Raw genomic sequence first — 24,587 nt, 5'->3', positions numbered from 1 at the left:
AAAAGGTTGGGCCAGAATTGATGTCTAGGTGCTTTTGTAAAACCTATTTTTCCAATTCAGCCATACTGGTTTTACACCACATTAATAGTATTAGCTTTTTTTTTTGATAACCCCAGAATCTGTCTTTTGAGCAGGGGTGTGTAGACTATCTATAGCACCCAATTGAGGTCATTTGTTGACGTGAAGTACCTAACTGTTGCGCCGTGGTGAGTGTGATGGTTGGACAGGAAATGACTGGCGGAGAGCAGACTGCTGATGGGGCACATCCTCAACCACAATAGATTACTATCGTATCATGTCAGGCTTATCTGAGACACAAAGAAGGAAATTTTACTTGGATGCAAATAGTAGAAAAATGCCCGATGTAATACTTTGCATTACATCTAGCACATAACGTGGATGAATTTTGTTTGTAGCAAGCCAATTTAAGATGGTCATCACTTGACCGAGCTCTTAAAAATGGACATGTAGGAAAAGGAGTTCCAATCAATCTATCAAACGGGAGACAAAGCATTAAGTGTACAAATGGAGAAGAGGAAATTGTACGGAGGAACTGAACTGAAATGCCTAGCCGTAGCATCAACCACATCCTCTGTCTATGATGTAGAAACAATGTTGATGGCACGAAAAGTAGATGTTATTAAAACATCTGAATACTTCACTCAGGCCACATGGAGAATTGGAGTCTATTTTATGTGTCATGCGATATATCTAATGGACATGCTGGGTCAAAAATTTGGTCTAAATATGTATACCTGGGCAAAATAAAGCTGGGAAATGCGAGTTACCATAATGGTAGGGTCAATTGTTTTTCCTACTTTTCACAAAGCTGGTAAAATTGGCTTTGAATGCAAATTTTCAAGGCAGCCTTTAGGGGGCTAATCCAGTGGGCCCCTGACCCCATGCATGACCCGGTGTGGGAATGCTGAGCAGTACCAGGGAATTCAGTGATTTTTCTTCATATGCCATTAATGTGTTGTTAGGCATTTCTTCACTTTCCTATTTGACCTACAATGAGGACCCAAAGCCAAACATTCCTTGGTTTGGATTGGAAAGCGACAGTCGCTATGGTAACCCGACCCCTTGCCCAAGCACAGGATGAGAACTTTGGAAAGGTCGCTAGAGAATAACTCTAATAATAAACAGAAGATATATTCAAGAAATAAAAATGTATTTGAGAAAAACATTTCAACTATACAGACCATCTACTTATACAATATTCACAGTGTCTAAACAAAATACCATTGGACGTCTACCGTTGTCCTCGACAGACAATGGATTTGTAACTTACATTGAAAGGAACAGATGTTGAGAAGTGAGTCGCCGATGTAAACAGGACTTGTCAGGTCTCACTGGGCGTCCATCTGAGAACAAACGTTCATAAAATAAGATAACATTGAGATTTTGTCAGTTATTTGACACACTTGGCGAATGAATAGAACCTCTCATGCAGCAAAGTCTGCTCCACTAACTCAAAGTGTTAAGCAACACTGTTCCCATGTTTTCTGCAGCTTTTCCAGATGTTTACTTTTGGTCTATTTTCTTTAAAGGTTAGGAAAATGCTACATAATAATTCTCGAAAAATATAAACACAATTATGAAAGAAATAGTATTATACCAAGTAAAAAAATACAGATAAACAACTAAATCAATGACATTCATACATGCTAATGAGAATAAATACAGTTGTAAACAAGCCATGTTTTAAATACTCATTTGAAATTCCATTCTTACCTGGAGGTCGTGTCCACTCCCCGTTAACGACGACAGTTTCTCCTGATTGGCTAAAGTTCGTGTAACAAGCTCCAACATTCCTTTTAATGAGTTCAGCCTCTGATCGTCGCCTCCCGACGCCACGGCGCGCTCCACGTTGGAGTCGTCGGTGGCGCTGTAGGTGAGAGGGTCGAAGGAGACCTCGCAGCTGGATGTAGGCTCGGTGCTGCCGAGTCCCCGCCAGCTGTGGTCGATGGCATCCGAGCGGGACGAGTCCCACGGCTGCTGATTCAGCGCTTCTCTCATTGTAGCTTTGAGACTCGGAGGGAGGTCCAGGGATAGATCGTCGCGACAGCTCTGGAGCAGGCGCTCTAGGCCGGCGTCCGATACGGACGAAGGGAGGGAAGTCAAGATGGCCGTCTCTGGATTTGTCTTGGGAGAAAAACACTAGTGAATTTCAAAGCACAAGTTACTTGAATAAGATGCTATTGTCTCAATTCAACACATTTTGTGGAAAACAGGCAAAATGTGCTACTATAGGCTGAAGGCTATGACCAGTTTTGATGCTAATTGGACTGCAGTATGGTTCCTTAAACAGCTCAGATATATTATACATGCATGCCTCATGGATTTAATACCATAGATGACTATTTTTTGAGCATTTCAAAACTAGTAAATGGATTTTAAGTATTATGGATGTGTAAACAACCAAATTTGTCCGAGACACATTCCACTTAAATTTGATACCAAACATGCAAATGTTATTTTAACATCTATGTTGATGAGGTTTGTGTGATGCTGAGTTGAATACATTTACTTGACGACTGCTTTACCTTGATAGACTCACTGGAGATCTCAACAGACCCTTGAGGAGAGCCGAGTGGAGTCTGGAGCTGGACAGGTTGGACTCTGGCTTCTTTCAACTGAATTTGGAGTTCATCGTTCTGAGCTTTGACTTTCTCCAATTGAGTTTGCGTCAGCAGGAGCCCGTTACGGCTCTCTTCCAACTGACTACGGACATGAGTGACTTGGGCCTTGGCACAGTCAAGCTCCATCTTAGTTTGCTCCAACTGGATCTCCTGCTGCTGTAGTTTGGAGGTGAGCTTCTCCTGTGTGGATGACATGTGCGATGACATTTTGAGGAGCTGACCTCGGTTATGCTGCAGTGACTCCAGCTGACCGGGGGAAAAAAAAACATGGAATTAGGGACACATTGTTTTCCTAAACATAACAAAAGCATGCCTTTGTGTTTATAGCATACAATTTGCCTGGGCCCATCCAAAATAGCTGTCAGAAAAGAGACATTTATGGCTTTGGGTGGAGGTTTTGTGTCATAAAAATGAAAAAGGAGGAATGGAAGCATCCAACAAGGAAGTTAGATTAAAAAATGAGGAAACAAAAGTGGACAAATAGAAATGAAAGGTTCAATATTACGTAATGAGGAGGAACTATCAAAGCCAGAATAATGTACGTACACTTACTGGGGTGGGTCAAGTTTATCAATGTGTGTTGTACCTCCTTGTCGTGTTGCTCTCGCTCAACCTCCAACTTTTGCTCTAAAGAAGTGACGGCGTTCCGCAAGCTGGCCTCCGACTGTTGCCAGCGTGTCTCCTTCAGTAGCAGTTCGCCCTCTGCCTGGTGCAGCTTGACCCCCTGCGCAATAGATTGACACTATGGACGGGCGTCCCATGGTCATGTCAATCTCCTGAACGGCACTTACCAAGTCGCCCTCCTGGAGTTTGATGTCGTCGAGTTGCGTGGAGAGAGCTCGGCAGTGATGCTGAGCATCTTCAAGTTGCTGCAATAAGGTCTCAAGACTTTGCTGATGGGTGTCCTGACACAAGATTATTTATTGATTACTTATATGTTGTAATACTATGTGGTTAAGGTTTTATAGCTCATTATACTTGTATAAAACAATCAATTCAATTAAATTCTACACCCAACCTTTGTGTGACCAAGGTCCTTTTGTGCTTCTCTTAGCTCTTCCTCTTTAGCCTCCAGATTGTGCTCCAAGGTCTTCACCTTGATCTCCATGTCCTGTTTGTGCTCTTGGATGGCCACGTTCAGTTGTACCAGCTGAGAAAGGGACAGTCAGACACAAGTGCGTAAATGTTTTGTATAGAAGTCATAGATGGTTGCATACAGTATGTTTATTGTCTACCATTGCTGCTCTCCGCTGGAGTTCTCCCTGTCTTTCATTCAAGGCAACGTCCATGTCTAAAACCTCATGAGTCCTGACTTCCAACTCCCGCTGGGTCTCACTGTGAACATGCATACATTCAGAATTCAGTGGGTTGTACGTTTATTGACACCAAATGGCAACCAGAGTAACAATAGGTTCATATTTTGTTTCTAAGGAAGGAAATATGGTACAAAATGCAATTAACCGATCTTAAACACATGCAATTAATTCCTAAATTTAATTTTTGTGTGTGTTTATAACAATCACGGCACTATTGAGAGGAAAGTGGTTGTGTTTGTAGACCATAATGAGTGTGTGAAGACCAATGAAGAAAAGTCTTGTAGTCACAGTGAAACCTTTATACTTTGTGTTCCCTTGAGTGCTTCATGTACTGTAGCTGCAGGCAGTGGCTTACAAAACAGCTTTACAGAACAGTAGTACACGATGTACCATCTTCAAATAAAAATGGCATTACAAAAAGATTGTACGATCCAGAAAATGGACACATTTGTCACGCCAGGACATTTTTCGCCTTAAACGGCAAAGATGGCATTATTCACACACATTTCATCACATGACCTCAGTATAAAAAGTAGAAAATTGCCGCGACAAGCTGAAGAAAAGAACAGTATCAAACACGTGACATTATCTTGACTGTTGAAGAGGGTCTGCCACGAGTAGAGTAGCCTCACCTAAGACGTATGCTCAGCTTCTCCACCTCGGTTTGCCGTTCGTCGGCCATGCTTTGGGTCCTCTGCAGGACGTCTTTGAGCAAGTGGAGTTGAGTTATCGTCTCGGCTAGTTCCTCCTGGACCGTGTGCAGCTGTTCTTCCAGGAGTTGGACCTTCTGGACGCTGTTGCGATTATCTGCCTCGCATCGATGGAGCTTTTCTTCAAGCTCCACAACTGTTTGGAGGAGAGATCAGAGTCTATTGACGGATCAGCTTTTAAGGCAATTGACGGTATGAGTCAGCATTGGCCGCTACTGCATATCACATTTTATGGGGAGCCAAATAAGGGTATTGATGCAAGATTAGTGCAGGGCCCATCAATAGAGCAGCAAGTTTGGAACATGTCCACCGTTCTACTTACCCAAATCATTTTTGTTCTCGAGCATGGTCCTTGTCTGCTGCAGATTCTTGTCCATGACAATGATCTGAGATGTCTTGATGGTGACGTCCTTTCTCAAACTCTGTAACTCCGACTCTTTCGACAAGAGTTCCACTTGGTATTTTTTCACATCCGTTGTCGCTTGGCTTTAAAGATATAAAGAACAACAACAGAAAAAACAATCAGCACACAATTTAGCAAACAAAGTCCTATTTACCTCACCTTATCATCAGTACAGCCCCCATCTTTTAACGTAAGCCGCCACAATGTTTTAACGTGTCATGTGAAAATCAGAATGGCCATTGGTGTGAAAATTAGCTTCAAACCAAAGTGAATCCTGACTTATATACACTCACACACAGATTGATGGACGTGAGAGGCGGAGCAAGAGGAGCTTTGTCACGCCCAATATGGGATGCGGTGTAATCACGCGACAAAAGGCTGAGACAATGTTTGATTATCAAATGGCAAAACATTTCTTTTAAACCATCAGTCAGAAGCCAAAAACTTATATAAATGGCCATTGTGTAATTTGATAAATAAAAAACTTGGGATATCTACTCATGTGATGTTACTGCTGTTCATACTTGAGCATCTCAGAAATTTGGAGGTTCTTTTCCTTCACTTCATGTAGGCTGTTGTCTTTGTCCTTATTGGCACTGGCCTCATCCAGCAGGGATGTCTGAGCTCGCTGCAGCTGAATCTCCAAAGTAGAGACCTACAAAACAAAAACACAAAAATATATTGGTATTTTTCCGATTTTCGACAAATCAAGAACACAGTAAATTTTTACAGCCAGTAACAAATAAATGACAGAACTACTATGAGAATAACACTCCATCATTTTAGCACAAATAGGTTTTTCCACCATAGTTTTACAGTTCAAATGCTGTCATTTCAAGTGACTTCTCGCAATTATCATCCTTATCACAACTCTATGTTGAACTTTGTCAAGCTCAGTCAACTGAATGAACATCTTTGTTTTGGGAGTTTGGACACAAAGTCCCAAGCTATAATTGCTTGTTTTCTATTTATGTGATCACAAGATTAAACTGCTTTCCCCTTGCAAGCAATGTCATGTTCCCAAATTAAAGCCTTCAAGCTCTATGCGCAGTGTGTATTGGGTCCCAGGTTATCTTTTTGATCCTCAAAAGACAAACAAAACGAGGTTACTATTTAGTAATTGGTGTTACATAATGAAATATTAGGGAGAATTTTTTTTATTTTGATATCAAATTTGAGATGAATGTGGCCATGAGGCCAAAAACTCAGCAGACCAGCGAAAACAATCCTAGCGATGATTGTTTGTTCAAGCAGTCAGCAACTTTGCACTTACCTGTTGCTGCAGCTGACTTTGGTTCTCCTCCAGTTCAGCGATGCGGGCCGTACCTTCCGTTAGCATCGTCTGCTGCTGCCGAAGTGAAAGCTGAAGCTGGAGATTTTGTTCATTGGAGCTTTGAGCCACCCGGCTGACACCGTTTAGCGTTTCCTGCTGGGAAAACACCTGAATTGGGGGGAAAGTGAATCAGGATGGAAGAGGATCATGAAAAAGTGGAGAAAACGCTATTTGCGAACCTTGTCTTTGGATCTCTGCAGCTCAGACTCAAAGTTTTTCTTCATCTCCTCCATTTGCTGAAGATGCCAGCTCAGTTCTTCTCGGCAGGTGGAAAGAGTGGACTGGAGCTCACACTCCTGAAGTCAAAGCCAACATGCAAAACTGCTAGATTTTTTGGGTCTTTGACTCTTGCAAGTGTAGTTAGCACTTAGCATCTTTTGCATTTGAGATAAAATTACATTGATTTCTTTCTAATAGTGTCATATCCCCATTTCTTGAGGTGTCCAGTTATTTTGTCCAGGCTCAATGCCATTTTTTAGTTTCTGTGTTGTTATCATGCAACTGTAATCTGCCCAGAGCCTTTGAAATCCTGACTGCTGGCTTGTCATCACGTTGTAATAGGTAACTCATTCACTACCATATATTTGAACTACTAGTTTTCAACTATGCGTGTCAATACTCTCTCTGTTCTACTTCATCTCCAATGTCGTGGATTAATTTGAGTCTAATGGTGCTGAATGTTGTGTCACTGACCTTGGTGGCAGCATTAGCCGCTTGCTCTTTTAAACTCTGGAGCAACTCCTCATTGTGTCTCACTTCGATTTGCTTCTCCTTGAGGCAAAACAAAAGGGAGCCATCGATTCCAATCTCATGTGGTTCCAAGTTGGTGCAATGACAGTCTTTACCTGCGTGACTTGTTGGACGGTGCTCTGCAACTTGAGACAGTCACCCTGAGCCTGGTCTCGTTCTCTCTGGAGAGAGCTCAGCTCCTGCTGCATTTCCACCACTCGCAAAGTAGCCTCATCCAGAGACAGCTGCAACTGCAAAGGTGGAAATGTCACATTTGACTTTGATTTTTCTCAGCAACGATGAGAAATACGGCAAAAATATTCCCCCAAAAATTCCAATTACCAAATCCAATCTGTGCTTCTGCTCAATGCATTGCTGACTTTGTGATTGTTTGGACATTTCCAAAGCTTGCTGGTACTCTTTTTGCTTTTTGTTGAGCACTGTTTGGTAGTGTTGAAGAGTGCTGATGTTCTCCTGCAACATCAGCCAAAAAATAAAAAAGATTTGTGTAGTCAAATGTATTGTGCTGCTGCAATTTGTACCTGTAGCTGCGTTTCCAGCTCTGTATTCTTCAATGCAGCCTGACTGTAAGCTGAAGTTTTCTCCTGTAGCTGTTTTTCTAGCGCAGCCACTCGAGCACTCTTCCTTTTCAACTGAAGTCGAAAAAAAAATAACAAAGAAAAACTGTTGATACGTGACCAGCAGGCACAGAAATTGAACTAAAAAAAAATGTGTACTTCTTTCTCCGAGGCCGTAACGCGGTTGGCTTTGTCCATCAGCTCCGTTTGGAGGTTCTGGTAGTTGGAAGAATTTTGAGCCAAGGAGGCCTTCAGGGACAGAATCTCTTCTTGGGCTCGGCTCATGTGGTCCTGGAGTCTCTGCACCAGGCCGCTCTGTTTGGTCACTTCGGCTTCCTTGGCTTGAAGGACTTGTAAGAGCTGTTGATAACCTTCACCTGAGGAAAAAAAAACAACACGGACAGGTTCAGATTTTTTTTTTTATTAAGAATTAATGATTCAAAACAAATCAGAACATTTTTTGTACATGAATCTGATCCTTTAAAAATTAAAACAATCAAAACCAGGGCATCCCTTAAAAGAAGTTAAAGTGTCCACTATACCAGGTTTAAGTTGAAACATATGCACAGTTCTCGCATGGTCCACCGGGGGCAGCATGCAAGGTCTGGCACACAATGGTCCAGAGGCATCCTAAACAAAAATATGCAACATGTCACCTGCGGCAAGTGAAAAATAATCAAAGTATCTTATGGAATGCTGTATTAAAAAAAACATGTAGGGTATAAAGATAGTGATTTGCACCTCTCTGAGATGCAGAAGCGCTAATATTGCTTCCAAGCTGGCGGTTTCACTTTGACACTGCAGAGCTGTTTTGCGGCTCTGGTCCAAACACAGCTCCTGGTTCTTCGTGAGAGCGCGCAGATCTTCCATTTGCCGGCGCAACGAGACCAACTCCCGGCATTCCTCGCCACGCTCAGTCAGCTGCCTGCAGAGGTCTGCACTCCGACGACCGGCATCCTCAAGCTGGGCTCGCAGATCTGAGTTCTCGGAGGCGGCCATCTTTCTCTGCTTGACGTCCTCCTTTAGTTGGCTGCAAGGAGATTTTCCAACATATTGTGACACCCCTACAAACATGGGTCCAATTTAAATGCAAACCTGATTGTATTATTCTTGTCAGCCTTCTCCCGGTGGAGGGCAGCACATCTCAGTAGCAACTCTTCCTTTTCTTGACTACATTCAGTCAGATTTTCTTTTAATTGGACTTCATTCTCCATCACCTGAAATGAACACACATCAATTGCTTAAATTGTCTCAAGCAAGGAATTTTCTTGTATTATCTCAAATCATATTATTTTTAAATTATTTAGCTTCACCTTTTGAAATTTAACAGCAACGTTGGCCTTGTACTCTTGGAAAGCTTCTTTGAGTTTTTCTGCATTTTCCAAAGCTTGATTTCTTTGCTGTTCGGCCCTGTTAAAAATCAAACAAAGCACATTGAACACGAGATAAGTCGCTCTGGTAAAGGCACCCTCCTTACCTTTTGCCTACAGTGGTCTTAAAAGCAAGCTCCTCTCTGAGATCGCTTATTTCCTCAGTCAAAGTTGTGACCATGATGTCGCTTTGAGTCGCTTCATCCTGGCAACGCTCAGCCCTTAGCTCGGCTGCCCTGTCAAACGCAAAAAAAAAAAGATGACTACACATAATTCATCCTTCAATATCTCTTTCCACGGTTGCATAACAGCCCAATGAAACATACTAGAATGTGTAAAATGGGACAAATTTCATGACTTACTTTAATTGTTTAGTTTTTGTCTCCATCTCAGTTTGAAGCTGACATATTTGCTCATTTGTAACTAATGCACTGTTGGCAGAGTTCACCATGGAGCATCGAAGGTGATCCTGGAAACAATTTCCATGAGGACATTGAGGATTTGCGTTCATTTTAGCTCCATCACCAAGTCTTTTTAAATGTTTTTTTTTTTTTTTTTTACCTGAGAGCTGGCAGAAAGAAGTTCATATGGAGTAGAATCCAACTCACTGAAGAGTCGATTATCCTGCATAGCCACACGGGCATTTTCTTGGCGTGCATAGCCCATTTTGCGCCTTGCAGGAAAAGACTCCATCTCATGAACGGCTTCAAGAAAAGCCAGGTGAATCAGGTTAAGCGTAAATTAGACTGCAGCATTGCACAAATTTATAAACAAATGGCAGAATAGAGAAAATTGCCTTTTTTTGCACAAGTGGTCAATATGTATGTCTTGTACATTGTAAAGTGCTACTCACCCATTTGTTGTCTCGTGCGCCTTAAGAAAGTCCATTACGAGTTCGTGCAGTTTGTTCAATTATATCCACAGACAAACTACATAAAACACTGTTACTAGGCGACCAGCTAAATGACAAACAACTTTTACAGCAGTGAGCGTTTAGGGTCTCCAACTACATTCTAAATAATAACGGAGTCCGCAGTTGTACTTGAACACTTTAGTAATAATGCATGATACATTTCTGTCAAATAGCTGGTAGCATGTCAGCACCCCGACAATAAACAAAATGTGGCTAACCGTGAGATGCGACGACGCGGAAAACTTTTAAAATGTTAAGCTACAAGATAAGAACTTCTGGTAAGTTGTATATTAGCTTGATGTTAATGGCTTTTCCAGTAAAATATAGGAGAAAACTATTGCAAACTCAACTTCGACCAAGTGTTAGCATTGACTATAAAAACATTAACTCCTCGTCTCATGTTTTTAAAATTCGTTCGGGATTGGATAGAACATCGTTGTAAAACATGATTGGTAGAAATGCCCATCAATCACATAAACTGCCGACTGTGGTTGGAGGAGGGAATAGCCAATGGTGATCCCCAAAACGAATAATGAGGACAGCCCACCTAGGAAAAAAAGTGATTTAATATTGAATGAAAGTATTTATAAGTGCAATTTAAATCAGACTATAGTTTGAAGCATAAAACCATCCTTTAATATAATTAAATGGAACTACAAAATCAGTATTTTTAAAATGGTGTGGGGGGAAATTGCATAATATGAGACAATTATTGATGAAGCACTTTATTTTTTTTTGATTATCAAACAAAGTAAAAACTCAATAGGTCCTTAAAGATTCAAATCACACAACTTTATAACATATACTTAGTTGCCAAAAGCTTTGGGGAACCTAAAATGAAAGCTCAATTCATTTTTTACAACATCCTAAAAACAAAATCTGCTCAAAAACTTCTTTTTTTTGTTAATTGTTGTAAGGAGTAAAACCAAACATTTTGAAAATCTTAAATCAAAGATACTGCTATAATTTTGTTTACATATAATCCAAATCAGGCATTTGCCAGGCCAAACAGCAAAGTTAAGTTGTAAAAAGTAAAAAATAAATGTAGTACATACATACTTCGATATATAAAATTAAAATTTCCAGCAGCGCATGTCTTTACTTGCTTCCCGAAGAGCCCATCAACTGACACAACCTTCCTAAAAACTGAACAGAAGTCTGCAAAACAAGGAGGTACTCGCAGATGGGAAAATAGCAGGAAATTTCGAGGAAGGTTATAACTCTGCAAAGACTGTACAAAAATAAATGTCATCCGAGTGGACACCAAATGTCCGCGGTGCAACATCAGTGGCTAAACAAAACTTCCCCTTATTTGCTCCAGATTGGCATTTGTATCAATTGAATTCATGCTACATTCCTCAAAAGTAAAATGTAGTTTTATACTCAGCTGGTTTAAAATTGACAAGCATATAAACTGGTTTGAAAATATAACACCATCATTGAAAGCCTACAGCTGCAGTGCATTGAACAAGTTTGCTTCTTGTAAACATTCCAAGCGACGACAAAAAAAAATAAGAGCAAAGAGATACAAATATGCCAAACGCCTGATATTTACCCACAAACTGTAAGATTTGTTTTGCATGTCTTCTATTCACAGTGAACTGCACTGAACCAGTAAACTTTGCAGAAAGCTACCCAACACTCTTGTCCTAACCCAACCAGTACTTTTTACGTTAGCCTTGTAGCATCATACCCAAGCCGTTTTCAATGTACGATATAGGACTGCCTACGACTATTTGGATAGTTATGAGAGACATAGTTTTAAATTTTTTAAGCGGTCAACGGCCAATTTTGAATTGAGGATTTGTAATTTTTCTGCTAAAAAAACAAAAGGAAAACTAAATATTTTGTATTTCATTCCATTTTGAATAGTAATATTAAAAAAAACATTAAAACAAATTGTCCTGGTAGATATTGAGTAATACCAATGAATAACCTGATTTAAATATCTAATGAGTGGACTAATGCAAAAACAATTGACGATGAGTTAATTATCAAAATATCGTTTGTGGCATCCCTATAATAATGTGCTGGTGGGTGTGTCAATATCAGTGTCAATTCTTAGTTGAAGATGGAAGGCTATTATGCTAGAAAGCTGACGATTGAATGAACGCGCTCAGGCAGAGTGCACAGTCAAGTCACTTTTTGCAGTCTAAGAGGCAGTGACCCCTTCCCATTCCACCAAGTACTGCACCTTGCCATCCAGGGTGACCCTCCGAGCCAGGACTTTGTACTTCTCCCCGCAAGCCAGCCTGCCCGCCGCTCCGAAATAGGTGCTGATGGAGCTCTTGAGGTGGGACAGTTGGCTGTTGGGATCCATGCCGTGAACTATGTCTGCAGAATGCAGTCCCGGAAGCGGGGCGGCCACCTCTGCCGCGGCGCCGTCGGGCTCCGCCGGGCCGGGGAGCGGTCTGGGCCGCCGTGGCCGCCCTCGTTTCCTTTTTAACGGTGGGGCGGCGAAAGGCAGAGTGGAAGTGGTCGACGGCGTCTTGCTGGAGCTGCACTGACTGCGGAGTTGGCAGAACAGAAAACTTTAACAAAAAGCAAAAACAAACAATTATCTTTTTACATGATGTACTATGTGAAAAAAATGATGTCCACAGTGGACAGACACCACACCCATATAGTCCAAAATTTAACATTGTAGCCTTGTGAAATCCAAAAATGTGATACCCACACATGTAAACATCAGGATGTTAATAAACAAGACTAATATAATTATTTTATTATAATTGTCATACCTGGACGGCCTGGAGAGGCTAGTTGAGGTAGTTTCCGTGGTGCTCAAGGCTCCGATAGACTCCACGTCCGAGGTTTGAGATGACACTAAAGACCTTTCGCTCCTGATTTTTTTTCCACAAGGTAAGAAACAAAAATGGAGGAATTGTCATCTTATTGCTCCGACAAAGCATATCTATAAGGCAGCTACTGTCATTTTTCTCCTACTCTCTTACTTTATGGAAGAAAAGCGATCCAAGGTGTGGGATTCTAGTGGTGCTGACTTTCCCAGTTCCTGTCAAAAGATTACATATTTAAAGTCTTACTCACGTCTGTGAGCGTTGGAGCACACCCACCCAGCCCGCACCCATGAAAAAGTTACACACCCGGGACAAAAGTTCATTGGAACATTTGCGTTTGGCCTGCCTCTCCAGGGACCGTGTCGCTTGCTTCCTCATCTTCTTTTTGGACCTCTTCTCTGCGCCGTTGCTTAATGGACTGCAAGAAGACAGACTTGGTTTCAGTAGGTCCTTGTAAGATTTAATGTTTCCTACAATGCTTCATAAGCCTTTTCTTTACCGTAATATCTTTCTTACCTCATGCCAGGGGGTGCTTTTTTAGAGTTGGCACTGAAGCCACGTGGGGGGCGCTCCAGTGTGCTGACTGGACGCTCCCTAATTGGAGGAGTCGGGGGGAATCGAATCCTAAGTCCAAACAAGTGCTTCTTCTTTTTCACCTCCTTCCCTGACATGAACCTGCAAGAGGCCACGGAATGGCAAAGGTTTGCGGATCTTATTGGCTAAAGACATGCGGTGACAACAGACAATAACCTACTTGGTTGTGTTTCTGTTTAATGCCTCAAGGACATTGGCAAATCGCATTGATCTTGGAGTATTCGCCAGCTGTTGATGTAACAACAACAGAATTTCAACTTTAAATAAGCACTATAAACTACACATGCCATTAACGACAATAGGCCTCCAATTCATTTGGGTCGGTCAAACGGATTGCAAGTCTATTGGCGTCATTGAATTAACATTCTTGTTTCTACCCTTACCTCTCCAAGCTGTAGCAACTCCCAGTTGTTATTGATGTATGCCATTAAGTCCATCTCAGAATCAAAGTACTTCTTCTTGTGGATCATTGTAAGATTGTATAGACTCAAATGTGTCACATCCTCCCTGCAAAATTTGATGTCAGGAACTCAAAATGTCATGTTCCCAGCGGAAGAGTCAGAATGATTAAGAAGCAACTTACCATCTGAGAGGTAACCGGCTCAAATACTCTGGTCCCCCGTTGCAAACAGAGCAAACAAAAACATAGAACCTGCAGCCCCCAAAAAACAAACACAATGTCTTTAACAAACAAACATCATTTACCAACACCGGCACATGGTAAGTAAACATCATGTTGCATCTCACCTGTCACCATAGAGCATTGGCATCGGCAAGCAACGGAGGCAGGCTTCATGAAACCACTGCTCACATCTATGGCACTGCAGCATCTTCAGATACCAGCTAAAAGATGGAATTCAGAATAAGAAACTCGCAAATGCGAGTGCCCCTATGATGCTGAGCAGGTGACTCACTTTCCAGGACCTCCACAGTAGCAGTAGCACTGCTGCATGTTCGTTCGGTGGTCTTCATCCCACACTAGTTCCTCTGGGACATATGGGAATGACAGCTCCATATGTTGTGTGTCCTCCTGCTAGGAGGGGGGAAAAGGATGTTAGGTACCATATTTTTCAGGCACTGTATTTTCTGGTATATTAGCCATCTCCGCGTATAAACCGTACCCTTAAAATTGCCTTAAAATCATTGATTTTTACAATTTCTCTCGTATAAGACCCTTGATTCACAATTTTCACCTCATTAGTCATGGTTTTTGAAGGGAAAATCTTAAGGTGAATCATCACAATAAAATGAAGAGTTACCTTTGGGAAAGCAGCGAGCTGACATTCCGAACAAAGCCATTTGTCGTCCGAGTCAATGACAGAGGCATCGATGACGGGTGAGTGGCAAAGCTGATGATATCCTGAGTGACGATAAGCACAATAACAGTTATTGAATAGAAAACACTCAAACTAGTTGTTTTTAAAAGAACGGGTACCTTGCCCACACTTGTCACAAATTACAATCTCATTAGGCTCTTCGGAGGTTTCATCCTGACAGATTGAGCACACCATGTCATCGTCCTCGTCGTCCTCCTCATCTTCATCTCCTAAAAATGTGGCATTGTCTGCAATTAAATTAGCTAGCAACAAATAAAGCCAAAACTATAAACACCTAGGCTAAAAAAAAAAAAAAAAACTTTAAAATGCAATTTACGCAGTGAACAGTTAACCACGGCAGGAGAGATAAGACTGTAATGAACTCAAGAGGGTAGGTGGATGTTTATAATAGCCATTTTGCTTACCTGTCTGAATATCTTTCCAGAGAACCCAAGATTTAGATCGATCTTCAAAAACCACAAAGCATCTCTGCTTGTCTCGATCTATCTACAGAGTCCATGAAAATATTTTACACATTTTAGTCTTTCTTTTTGTGAAATTTCTCTCTGTACTTTCTGGCACACGACTCACCTTAGCAATAGTTCCCAGGTAGATCAAGCCATCCGACCAGCGGGCCAAGACATCCTGCCCCTCGGAGAACCTGTCCTGTTCGCCGTACGCCACCCTCGCTTGGCTGGTGGGGGACAAGGGAGCAGCCGGTTGTTGTGGCCGCAAGGATCTTTGATGGACGGACAGATGACTCAAAACGCCCGAGTCTCTAAAAGAAGGACATGCAAGACTTGGGCAATTAAAATGGCTTATTAAATACGTACTACAATATACTTTTTTCTCTTAAGCAGAAGCTTCATTTGAGTCATTATTTAGGAGTTAATGTGCAATGTACATTTCTTAAAGATTAACGTCAACAAAAAACTACCACAATCAAGTTCATTGGAAAATGTCAGAGTCAAGTGAAACAGCAATGTCACTTTTTTTATTAAATAAACAGTAAATTAAATCTGTACTTTTTAGGGTATTTTTGCATATTTTGCCATTGACGGCGTTAGATGTCCAAATCATTTTGACAGGGAGGACCTGGCAGAGAAAGATTACTGACAGTCCTTACATTCAAATTGGATATTGAAAGCAACATACATTAAATGAATTTAAACTGGGATGCCTGGCATCGAATCATCACGTTTTAGTTCTGTTAACGGAGGCAGACGCCAAATATGGATTGGACATGTATCCCAGTCAATGGTAGTCAAAAAGTTCCTTTTTTGGGAGGGAAAAAAAATAAAGAGCCGTTACAAGAGTTGAGGGGTTGTTTACGTTTTCCCTCAATTTCAATGTTGCATATAAATGCATAATTTGAGCAAGCTAATGCACAGTCAATGTAAAAACAGCTCATTTTTAATGCAACCTCGTTTCATCATTAGCACCCAATGAGTTTAAATGGCGTATGTGAATATACTTGAGTTTCCTTTGTTTCAAGGGCTGTGCGCAACCGCAACCACGTAAACCGTAAAAGCCATTTTGAAGGGAGTTTGTCAAAACAAAACGTGAATTTTGTACCAGTCAAAACTCGTAGAAATAAAGTCGTAGTGTTTGCTTCATTAATCTTCGGGCTGCTCTCTAGACAGGCCACTAGACCAGTCGGACAGACGCGGCCCCCACATCACAGGAAAACATGAAAACAATACCTCATTCGGGCACCTCCGCTTGGGCACTTCGCTAGAATAAACAGAGTGAATAATTCACTCTTGGCTCTCGTAATTCCGCTCGGTTCGCCTGGAACCTTATTGCAAAAGCGAGCGGCTGTAACGCGTCGACGTTCGGCCTTTCTCAGAAAATAACAAACGGCTCATTTTCCCCGAGCACGTTCGCCATTTTGGTTTCCCGCTGATGGTCGGCGAGTGCATTGTGGGAAGAGCTTCCTTATCCGTTAAACTCTTTTTCGGACAACTACAGCAATTTAAATTATTAGTAATTTTATTTTTTATTTTTTTATAGCTTCTTCATCCAACTAATTGCAACACCTTTTAATGAGACGTTTGGCTAAAATAGGGATACAAGCAAAATACGAGGCGTTTACTTTATTTGCCACGTTTATTCATATTTTGTATACGTTTCAAAATATAATATTACTTAAAAGACATTTAAAAAGTGTCACTAAATGTGATTATCTGTATATTTTTATTAGTATATATTCTCGTAGGTCATTTTTCTTCTTCTAATTGTATTGCGTTTGCCAACTATTGTCAGGGTGTTTTGTCGCCACCTATGTGACAAAGTGTGAACAATGTTCCAATTTGGGGGAAATTGACAATTTATATTAGCATATATTATGCAGAGAAATTAGAATCAGGTGGAAATTAGAATTTTATGTACAAACAGAATAAAGATATGACAGATACTTATTTTTAAAGTTAATTAATCCAAACCCTTCATTAATCTTCCATTCAACTCGTTGTCTATCGTTGATGGTGACAAACGTCCAATTTATTTGAAGAGGGGCATAAAAGAACATTCATTCATTCGCTGCCAAGCTCTCTTTATTCAAATGAATTAGTGTCTTCTAGGGACAAACTCATTTAAATTGACAGCACATGGTGAATATTTTCTTTTTGTCAGGACGTCCATGTTGTTAACTTTAACAACTTGCTTTACCAGAACATCAGCATTCATTTACATCATCTATTGTTCCAACTTTTTTTCCCATTCATTTTCAACAGCACGTATCCTGGTCAGGGTTGCACGTGTTGCATCTCTTGTTTATGTATTATTTATTGTTTTATATTTATTATTACACTTGCTGTCTTCCCACATTGTAAAGGAGGCATGGTAAGTTAATTAAGTGATTGTGTTAATGTAATTGGTGTTCTGTCTGCAATTACCAAAGTAACCATAGTCCTCTCTAAGTGGTTATTTTAAGTCATTTAAAAGTCAGTAAAATAGCACTAATAATACCTAAATTATATGTATTTTTAATAGACGCCTCACAATTACTTTTATTGTGAAAGATAACGGATACAGCATCACACTATCCCCTGACTTCATTTTGTCCGACTTTTAATCTTATGCGGCACTAATATAAATAAATAACTGAATCGGTTCACGAGTTGGAAACTACCAAATGTTTCTTTTTTTTCCCTCCTTCCATACTGCTTAGTTGTGTCTGCGCATGCGCACTAACCCTCGTCGGCTCCGACTGCTGTTTTCAGTTTTCTTACCTCGGGTTTGGAACTTGATCGGCTTTGCCGCAAATGATCCCGCAGACACAACAGCGACATGATATCGGCGTAATGAAATGACGTCCATTCAATTTGCGTCAGTTGTCCACGCTGCATTGGCGTGACTGATGACGTTCTCCAGGTTTGCGATGATCTATTTTTGTGATGGCGAAGCGGCTGTTTCCACGGGCCTGGGTGAAGAAGTCCTTCTATTTCCAGGTGAGACAGCAGCGGGCTGTTTTTCAATGAAAATGGATTGTATTTAAAATAAAATAAAATACAAAAATGGACAGCAGCGTTCTTACCTTATTTTTCTTTATCATGGCTGAAGAATGTTAACTGTTGTCTTCTTGACCTGAAAACATCAGACGTTAGAGTTTGCTTTGGTTTGGTTTTTGAATTACAAGGTGGAATTGAACCAAGTCATGCAAGTCTTAAAAGCCACATTCAGGTTTAATGTACAAATCAGATTTTTAAAAAATATATTGCTTGTAGGGTGAGCAAAGGAAAACTGAATGCATGTTCTGCAGCACACATTAGGCTGAAGATTTTGCATCCAGTTATAATTGGCTTCATAAAATACAGGCAACAATAATTCCACTATAAATCAATAATTAATATGAAGATGATCTGTTCTCCAATGAGGAGTAGGATCCTCAAAAATAACATTACTCAAATGCTGACATTTGATTGGCTTATTACTTGATTATGCATTTGTTTTTGCGCAACCAAAGCTGTCCAGAAATTAGTTTATTTTGAAATATTGCCACAAGAGATTCCTTATGCCGCCTTTGAGTTGCTTGAGTTTTTTGCCATCATTTGCTATTTCGCATACTTGATGTCATCCTTGCAGGAATTCCAAAAGTATCCCGAAACCTATTTCAAAATATCCACTTGGACCAAGCCAATGGCCTTGGAAAAACCCAAACTTGTGCCAGTTATGGTCAAAAATATAATATTTAGGTCAAGTGATGCTAATGTAGCTTGTCGGAATATCCCTGGAAATACAGGTTGACCTCATTGGACAGTCGCCCAAAGTAAATTGTCCCAGAAACAAGGCTGCTTTCCAGTAAACTTGTCAATTGTCATGTGGCAAAAATGTAAACGCATTTGATCTATTTAAAACAGGGAGTTTTGGAAATGAAAGCTCATGTTTCAAGGCCTATGAGTTAAAATATTTGGACTGGCATGGTCTCAAATTGCCTCCCATTGTTGTGAAATGCTATATAGGTCACATTAATAAAAGTCAAGCTAGGAAACTCAATTATCATCCATGTTTTGAGTCCTCGTGACATTTGCACACCGATCACGTGCGTCTAATCTTTAAAAGAGTCGATGAGGATGGCCTACACATAGCGTGACTTGTTAAAACAGTAGCAGTTTTTTTTCCAAGGCGCTTTCGAGTCAGAAATCACAGCCTCTGAAAAATGAGCTGCCATACTTGGCACGGAGTTGAGTGAACATTTTTCGCTTCATCCTGACATTTTTTCAGGGAAAAGCTACCACAGTTTGGCTCTTATTGGAGTCGCTAAATCCTGTTAACACAGCAATTTTGAAGACTTGTCTCTGTTTGTTATTTACTTTGTTTTGACAGTGTTTATTTTCGGAGTGAATTCCTGTTTACGTTGCTTCGAATACTCATTTCTGACCATTAGATTTCATGCTAAGCAACATTTTTCGCAATCCTCGCTGAGCATATCCTTTGTTCACTTTGATTATCTTTCAAACCAGTATTTTTACAACGTCAACGGTCACAAAATGACATTCCCACAATACGGGATGTTTGGTATTTTCAAAAAGGACGACATACCGGAACGACGACATCTGCACCGACTGCCTTGGTTACGCGAGAAGCCAGAACCTGAACACACCGCGATGCCTTCGGGGAATAAATGTTGTCGTTTGTTTTGGCAGGCTCGGATCTCTTTTGTGAGGGTGAAGTACTTGTTCCTCACTTGGCTGACCGTGCTGGTGGGGAGTTGGGTGCTCTACGCTCAATATTCGGCCTACACGGAGCTGTGCAGAGGACGCCAGTGCAAAAACGCCATTGTGAGTTTGCCGTTTGCATGTACTTTGTTGATGTGTGTGTTTGGGGCCCGTAGCATTCTTCATGTTTTATGTCAGCTGGTTGTCTGGGTCAATATTACAAGACTAATATATAGTAAAAAGTGCCTTAATAAATCTTTATTCCTGTTAAAAAAATCACATTATATGGAAATACTTAAGCCAAATTTTAATAATAATAAAAAAAAACTGCACTTTGAATCATAGGGGAATGTCAAATTGATGTCCCAAAACTAAGGTTAAAAAGAGTAAACAAACCCGAGTATAAACATTTGCTTAAGGTCGCAGGCGTTTTATCTGGTTTTAAAGCTCCCGTAAAACCTCAGTTTGAACGGCACCTCTAATAGAAAGGCACCCTCTAATTAAACCGCACCTCTAATTGAGCGGCACCTTCTAATAATTAGAGGGTGTTGTCCAATTAGTCTAATTGAACGGCACTACGGGGGAAAGTTTGAAAAATAGCATGTCATTGAAATAGGTTTTACGGTATATTTGATCTAAGCATCCAATTAAACCCTTTTGATTCCATTTTTTAAAATGTTTTTTCACGGGTTTTCTAGTGCGACAAATACAAAAAAGGGATCATCGACGGCTCGGCTTGCAGCAGCTTGTGTGATAAAGACACCTTCTACATGAGCAGGTGTTTGTCAACATTCCCCAACAATCAGGTAGGCAATGCCGCCATTTTGCTTCATTTTTTTTCATCGAAAAGTATCTCACTGGCATTTGATCAGGTATACACGGGCAGCTGGGGCGATCGCGAGGGGATCATTCGCTGCCGTTTGGGGAGTGTTATGCACGGCGAGCTGGGCGATGAGCCGGAGCCTCGGAAGGAGGCGCCGGCGTTCGATACCCCGACTCGCGGAACGTCGGTGGAAAAGTTCCGGGAGATGGTCTTTAATCACGTCAAGGTGAGAATAAACAAGACAATTGTTGCCCTTGTTGGTTCTTACCTGACACTTTGCGTGGCTGTTTCTAGTCCAAGCTGGGCGACGAGGCCAACATCGTCGGCGTCGTCGGCGTCATCCTGTCGGTGGCGGACGGCAACAAAGACGGGAAAGTGTCCCTGCCGGAGGCTCGTTCTGTATGGGCGCTTCTGCAGATTGATGAGGTTGGTCACGTCTCGCGCTCTGCCGTGGGTTTGGGTTCAAGAAAACCTGAGAACAAATGAAAGGATTACAGTCAAACGTTCTGGATATGTTGGTCATCTGGAAAAAAAAAAGACTTCTAACACATGAAATTATATAAAATAAAAAGCAATAATCAAATTTGAAGGAAATGAGGTCAAAGGTCACACAAGTAAGAAAAGGCATTTTGGGATAACTTAACTGGGATTCAATTTGAGGGTAGTGAGGTCAAAGGTCACACAGGTCATTTAAGGCATTTCAGCATAAATCAAAACCAAAAGAACTGGCAGTCACTGAGTTCATGTTGAAACGCTTCATTCTGGTGTGATTGTTTTAACGCCAACTCACCCGCGCTTGCCTTTCAGGTTCTCCTGGGTCTGCTTCTCCAAGAACGCGGCCACACCCCTCGCCTCCTGGGCTACTGCGGCGACCTATACATGACGGAACGGGTCCCCCACGGCCCCCTCCGCGGTCTGTCCTCCCCGGGTCCGTCGGTCTCCTGGTTCCCCGGCGGCTTGCGGCGGGCGGCCGACCGCTGGCTGGCCCCCTCTTGGCCCCGCAAGGCCAAGATCTCCATGGGCCTGCTGGAACTGGTGGAGGACATCTTCCACGGCACGTACGGCAGCTTCTTCATCTGCGACCTGGCGGCGGCCCGCTTCGGCCACACCGACGGCCACGAGCTGCGGCTGACCGACGCCCGGGCGCTGGTGTCCGAGAGCCAGTTCCGTCGGGTCATGCGGGCGCTGAGCTGCCGGACGGACGACGACTGCGTGTACGGCGCCGACTGCCGGGCGGCCTGCGACACCGCGCGCAGGCGCTGTGGAGAGGAGCCGCTCAGGCCCAATTTGGCTAAAGCCTGCGGGGCGCTAAAGGACTACCTGTTGCACGGGGCGCCGGGCGCCCTGCGGGAAGAACTGGAGAGGCAGCTGTATGCCTGCATGGCCCTGGAGGGCCGCGCCGGGCAGTTGAACATGGAGCACTCGTTGTTGCTCAATAACCTGAAGGCTCTGCTGTGGAGACAGATCTCCCACACCAAGGATTCGTGACCGGCAGCCAGTCGGGTCCGGGTTCGAGTCCAGCTACGCTCTGATGACATGAAGACAAGGGAGAGCACATGAAGGTTTTCTCAGTTTGTAACGATATCATTCCGGCAAATGCCGCTTCCAGTGTTTTTAATTTTTACAAAAGATTTTCTATAGGGCCAATCCATGCATAATGCACAATTTTACACATTTGAATCAAAGTAGAAATGCATTCAATTTTAAATAGGTTCAAATGAAAATTTAAATATAGCATTTATATTTTGAAATACTTAAGCTTAATTACAAGAGTTTGATAAACGCCAAAGGCTTTTATTGATGTATATCAACACTGGCTGCATAGATGTCCAATGCGGTTTGAGTGGGAGGGATGTCCGATCACAGTTCAAATGGATTGGACGTCCATCGCCGTCAATGGCATTGAAACATGACCACTCAATGCCAGCCATTCCAGTTAAAATGGATTTGTCTCTTGCTGTCAATGGAAGTGATTTCATATATTAGTTTGTGGTATTTCAAGATGCAGAAGGTTCCCCTTTAATGTGATGACTTTTGCATGAGTCATTGGGATGTTGGTTTGAAATGTCGGAACTAACGTTGCACTCGCTGTGGATCGCAAAGGAAGGTTTTTCTTACATCTTAAAAACTTCAATAACACTGGTTTAGATTTTCTTACATATTCTCATTGTCAGTTTTCATGAATGATGATCACATTTTTCATGTGACATTCCAGGCCTTGCAAGCAAATACATTGTTGTCACTTTCTAGAAAGATTTAGACAGATTATATATATATATTGCTTCATTCCATAAATTATATTTTCTCTTATTTTGGGGGTGTTGCTAAAAAAAAAGAAGTATAAATATTCCCATTTCCTGAATACTTGGTTTGTGTCTGAAGAAGAACTCACTGCTGTTATTTTAAGATATTTATCATTTTTTTCCCAACCTCCCAAAAATAAGTTAAGAATACCCAAGTGAATGCAGTACACCTCCATAGAAACCAGCACTTATTTTGCACATGAATAGCTGGATATTCCTTAACGTTAACCACTTATTTTTGAATCCTCATTTCACGTATTAGTGCCACAAAATAATGTGATAAATAGAAGTCTTATGAATGTTGCAAGTAAAGCAAATTTTCCAATCATGTGACTGCATGATAATGCTGTATACATACATATATATATTTATACAAAGAAAGCTGACTTGGGACTCAAATCAATGCTGCTTTGTGGATTGTTGTCAAAAAAAGAAGGAAATATGCATGATTTTGCACAACTGGGACTACAGTTCACGCTATTTTGATGTCTTACCACATGCCTTGGTCATTTTTTAATCAAATATTGTAATGGCTGTTTGAATTGATGATGGATGAAATTTTAGCGTTTTTGTTTTTTTTGCAAAGTTTAACACATCTCGTTGATTTTTTTTGCTCCTATCAAGTCTTGATTTACCAGTTTTGGATACTTAATGTAGTCTTGAATTTGAGTACTTAGATTGGATATATAAAGCGTGCAGCAATAGTTCCAACCATTGCTACTAACTATATTTTAGATTTTAATCAATTAATAAAAGTATGTATGGTTGTATATCTATATAAAAAATAATTTTAGTAATAAAAAACATTTCACAATGACACCCTTGGTCAAGTTTTGAGATACTTTTTCATTGTACATGGTAGAAGGTCTCAAAACTTACGACCACAAGTGTATGATTTTAAAATCATGGCGCAAACAGTCTATTTTTACAATGGAGTTTTGTTAAAGAATAAATATCCAAACTTAATTATTAATTTTAAACTCACATGGAGAGGTCCAAGTGTACATTTTAGCTGTTCTTTTTGTAAGGAATGTGTGTGTTGATAAGTGATGGGACCAAATGTGTATGATTAAGCTCAGTATGCTATTTGTCCAGATCATTCCAGCTAAAGTCAAACAATGAAGTGGTTCTTTGGGATAAATGTATTTGTGGTGGAAGCACCCCCCTAGCGAGACCGCTAACCGTCGCCGGCCTACCGCTCTTGCGCTCGTAAGAAGCTGGCCTTTTTCTGGGCGACACGGTCCTTTCTTTGAGCCAGGGACAATTTTGGCACGGTTCCGTCTGGTCAAAGAGGAGCAACAAAAAGCACCGTCGTTTAACATTCAAAACAAAAAAAATGGTATGACGCAAACTGTTGTCATGATTTAAATGTTCAAGTGAGGCATGCTGTTTTGAAGGGAAAATAAAATTTAAATGGAGAAAATAGGCCTACCTCTTCTTCTTTTGGATGACTTTTGGGGTTTCTTTTCGTGAACAGGGTTTGCTTGGATGACGGCGTGTGCTTTTTTGTACATTTCCTCTACTAGTGATTTACAACTATTTTTCCCTCCTGATATTAAACCAATTGGATCTCCACTTGTGTCAACAACTATAATAATTA

The 24,587-nt window shown here is 41.2% G+C and overlaps 3 protein-coding genes across 11 annotated transcripts; 1 reads left to right on the top strand and 2 right to left on the bottom strand.

Annotated features, from left to right (window-relative positions):
• Positions 1 to 103: 103 nt before the first annotated feature.
• Positions 104 to 10,384, bottom strand: ccdc18 (coiled-coil domain containing 18). The gene is made up of 26 exons (XM_077725306.1): positions 9,935 to 10,384; positions 9,643 to 9,785; positions 9,444 to 9,550; positions 9,189 to 9,317; positions 9,025 to 9,121; positions 8,807 to 8,928; positions 8,453 to 8,741; positions 8,254 to 8,341; positions 7,871 to 8,088; positions 7,676 to 7,786; positions 7,476 to 7,607; positions 7,250 to 7,384; positions 7,098 to 7,175; positions 6,584 to 6,700; positions 6,345 to 6,512; positions 5,596 to 5,726; positions 4,991 to 5,154; positions 4,591 to 4,804; positions 3,878 to 3,977; positions 3,661 to 3,792; positions 3,434 to 3,547; positions 3,229 to 3,366; positions 2,547 to 2,888; positions 1,735 to 2,145; positions 1,292 to 1,364; positions 104 to 308 (listed from the first exon to the last, which is right to left on the bottom strand). The coding sequence occupies exons 1-25, from the start codon at positions 9,936 to 9,938 to the stop codon at positions 1,350 to 1,352; spliced, it is 3,699 nt and encodes a 1,232-aa protein (XP_077581432.1). The 5' UTR covers positions 9,939 to 10,384; the 3' UTR covers positions 104 to 308; positions 1,292 to 1,349.
• A 319-nt stretch (positions 10,385 to 10,703) lies between these two features.
• On the bottom strand, positions 10,704 to 24,510 carry mtf2 (metal response element binding transcription factor 2). Of its 6 annotated transcripts, none has more exons than XM_077723907.1 (20): positions 24,420 to 24,510; positions 22,005 to 22,212; positions 21,475 to 21,943; positions 20,953 to 21,156; positions 18,241 to 18,290; positions 17,936 to 18,170; positions 15,294 to 15,480; positions 15,128 to 15,209; positions 14,822 to 14,932; positions 14,646 to 14,746; positions 14,301 to 14,419; positions 14,134 to 14,229; positions 13,970 to 14,038; positions 13,770 to 13,893; positions 13,547 to 13,614; positions 13,309 to 13,467; positions 13,099 to 13,210; positions 12,949 to 13,007; positions 12,736 to 12,837; positions 10,704 to 12,501 (listed from the first exon to the last, which is right to left on the bottom strand). In XM_077723907.1, exons 9-20 carry the CDS (start codon positions 14,895 to 14,897, stop codon positions 12,147 to 12,149), a joined length of 1,440 nt encoding a protein of 479 aa, XP_077580033.1. In that variant the 5' UTR covers positions 14,898 to 14,932; positions 15,128 to 15,209; positions 15,294 to 15,480; positions 17,936 to 18,170; positions 18,241 to 18,290; positions 20,953 to 21,156; positions 21,475 to 21,943; positions 22,005 to 22,212; positions 24,420 to 24,510; the 3' UTR covers positions 10,704 to 12,146. The 6 variants fall into 6 exon arrangements, with proteins under 6 accessions (XP_077580033.1, XP_077580034.1, XP_077580036.1 ...); XM_077723908.1 differs by lacking the exon at positions 24,420 to 24,510 and adding an exon at positions 24,184 to 24,259; XM_077723910.1 differs by lacking the exons at positions 20,953 to 21,156; positions 21,475 to 21,943; positions 22,005 to 22,212; positions 24,420 to 24,510 and adding an exon at positions 19,746 to 20,402.
• dipk1aa (divergent protein kinase domain 1Aa) lies at positions 17,267 to 24,292 on the top strand. 4 transcript variants are annotated; one of them, XM_077723914.1, is made up of 6 exons: positions 17,267 to 17,314; positions 19,850 to 19,984; positions 20,560 to 20,667; positions 20,734 to 20,910; positions 20,979 to 21,110; positions 21,492 to 24,292. In XM_077723914.1, exons 1-6 carry the CDS (start codon positions 17,312 to 17,314, stop codon positions 22,170 to 22,172), a joined length of 1,236 nt encoding a protein of 411 aa, XP_077580040.1. In that variant the 5' UTR covers positions 17,267 to 17,311; the 3' UTR covers positions 22,173 to 24,292. The 4 variants fall into 4 exon arrangements, with proteins under 4 accessions (XP_077580040.1, XP_077580039.1, XP_077580038.1 ...); XM_077723913.1 differs by lacking the exon at positions 17,267 to 17,314 and adding an exon at positions 17,425 to 17,546; XM_077723912.1 differs by lacking the exon at positions 17,267 to 17,314 and adding an exon at positions 17,709 to 18,154.
• Positions 24,511 to 24,587: the final 77 nt, after the last annotated feature.

This window comes from Stigmatopora nigra, chromosome 9 (assembly GCF_051989575.1).
Source record: "Stigmatopora nigra isolate UIUO_SnigA chromosome 9, RoL_Snig_1.1, whole genome shotgun sequence".
Lineage (NCBI taxonomy): Eukaryota > Metazoa > Chordata > Actinopteri > Syngnathiformes > Syngnathidae > Stigmatopora > Stigmatopora nigra.
This window is presented reverse-complemented; position numbering and strand designations above follow the sequence as displayed.

What these genes read in the sequence shown, in the direction of transcription:
- dipk1aa (XM_077723911.1), top strand. Translation starts at nt 19,694, where the DNA reads ATGACATTCCCACAATACGGGATGTTTGGTATTTTCAAAAAGGACGAC. An exon ending in CAACATTCCCCAACAATCAG is followed by an intron (nt 20,668 to 20,733) that starts GTAGGCAATGCC and finishes GCATTTGATCAG; the next exon opens with GTATACACGGGCAGCTGGGG. An exon ending in TGGTCTTTAATCACGTCAAG is followed by an intron (nt 20,911 to 20,978) that starts GTGAGAATAAAC and finishes GGCTGTTTCTAG; the next exon opens with TCCAAGCTGGGCGACGAGGC.
- ccdc18 (XM_077725306.1), bottom strand. An exon ending in TATGTTTCAACTTAAACCTG is followed by an intron (nt 8,089 to 8,253) that starts GTATAGTGGACA and finishes TTTTTTCCTCAG; the next exon opens with GTGAAGGTTATCAACAGCTC. An exon ending in TCCAGCGGAGAGCAGCAATG is followed by an intron (nt 3,793 to 3,877) that starts GTAGACAATAAA and finishes TCCCTTTCTCAG; the next exon opens with CTGGTACAACTGAACGTGGC.
- mtf2 (XM_077723904.1), bottom strand. An exon ending in AGCCGGTTACCTCTCAGATG is followed by an intron (nt 13,894 to 13,969) that starts GTAAGTTGCTTC and finishes CAAATTTTGCAG; the next exon opens with GGAGGATGTGACACATTTGA. An exon ending in TTAAACAGAAACACAACCAA is followed by an intron (nt 13,468 to 13,546) that starts GTAGGTTATTGT and finishes GGCCTCTTGCAG; the next exon opens with GTTCATGTCAGGGAAGGAGG.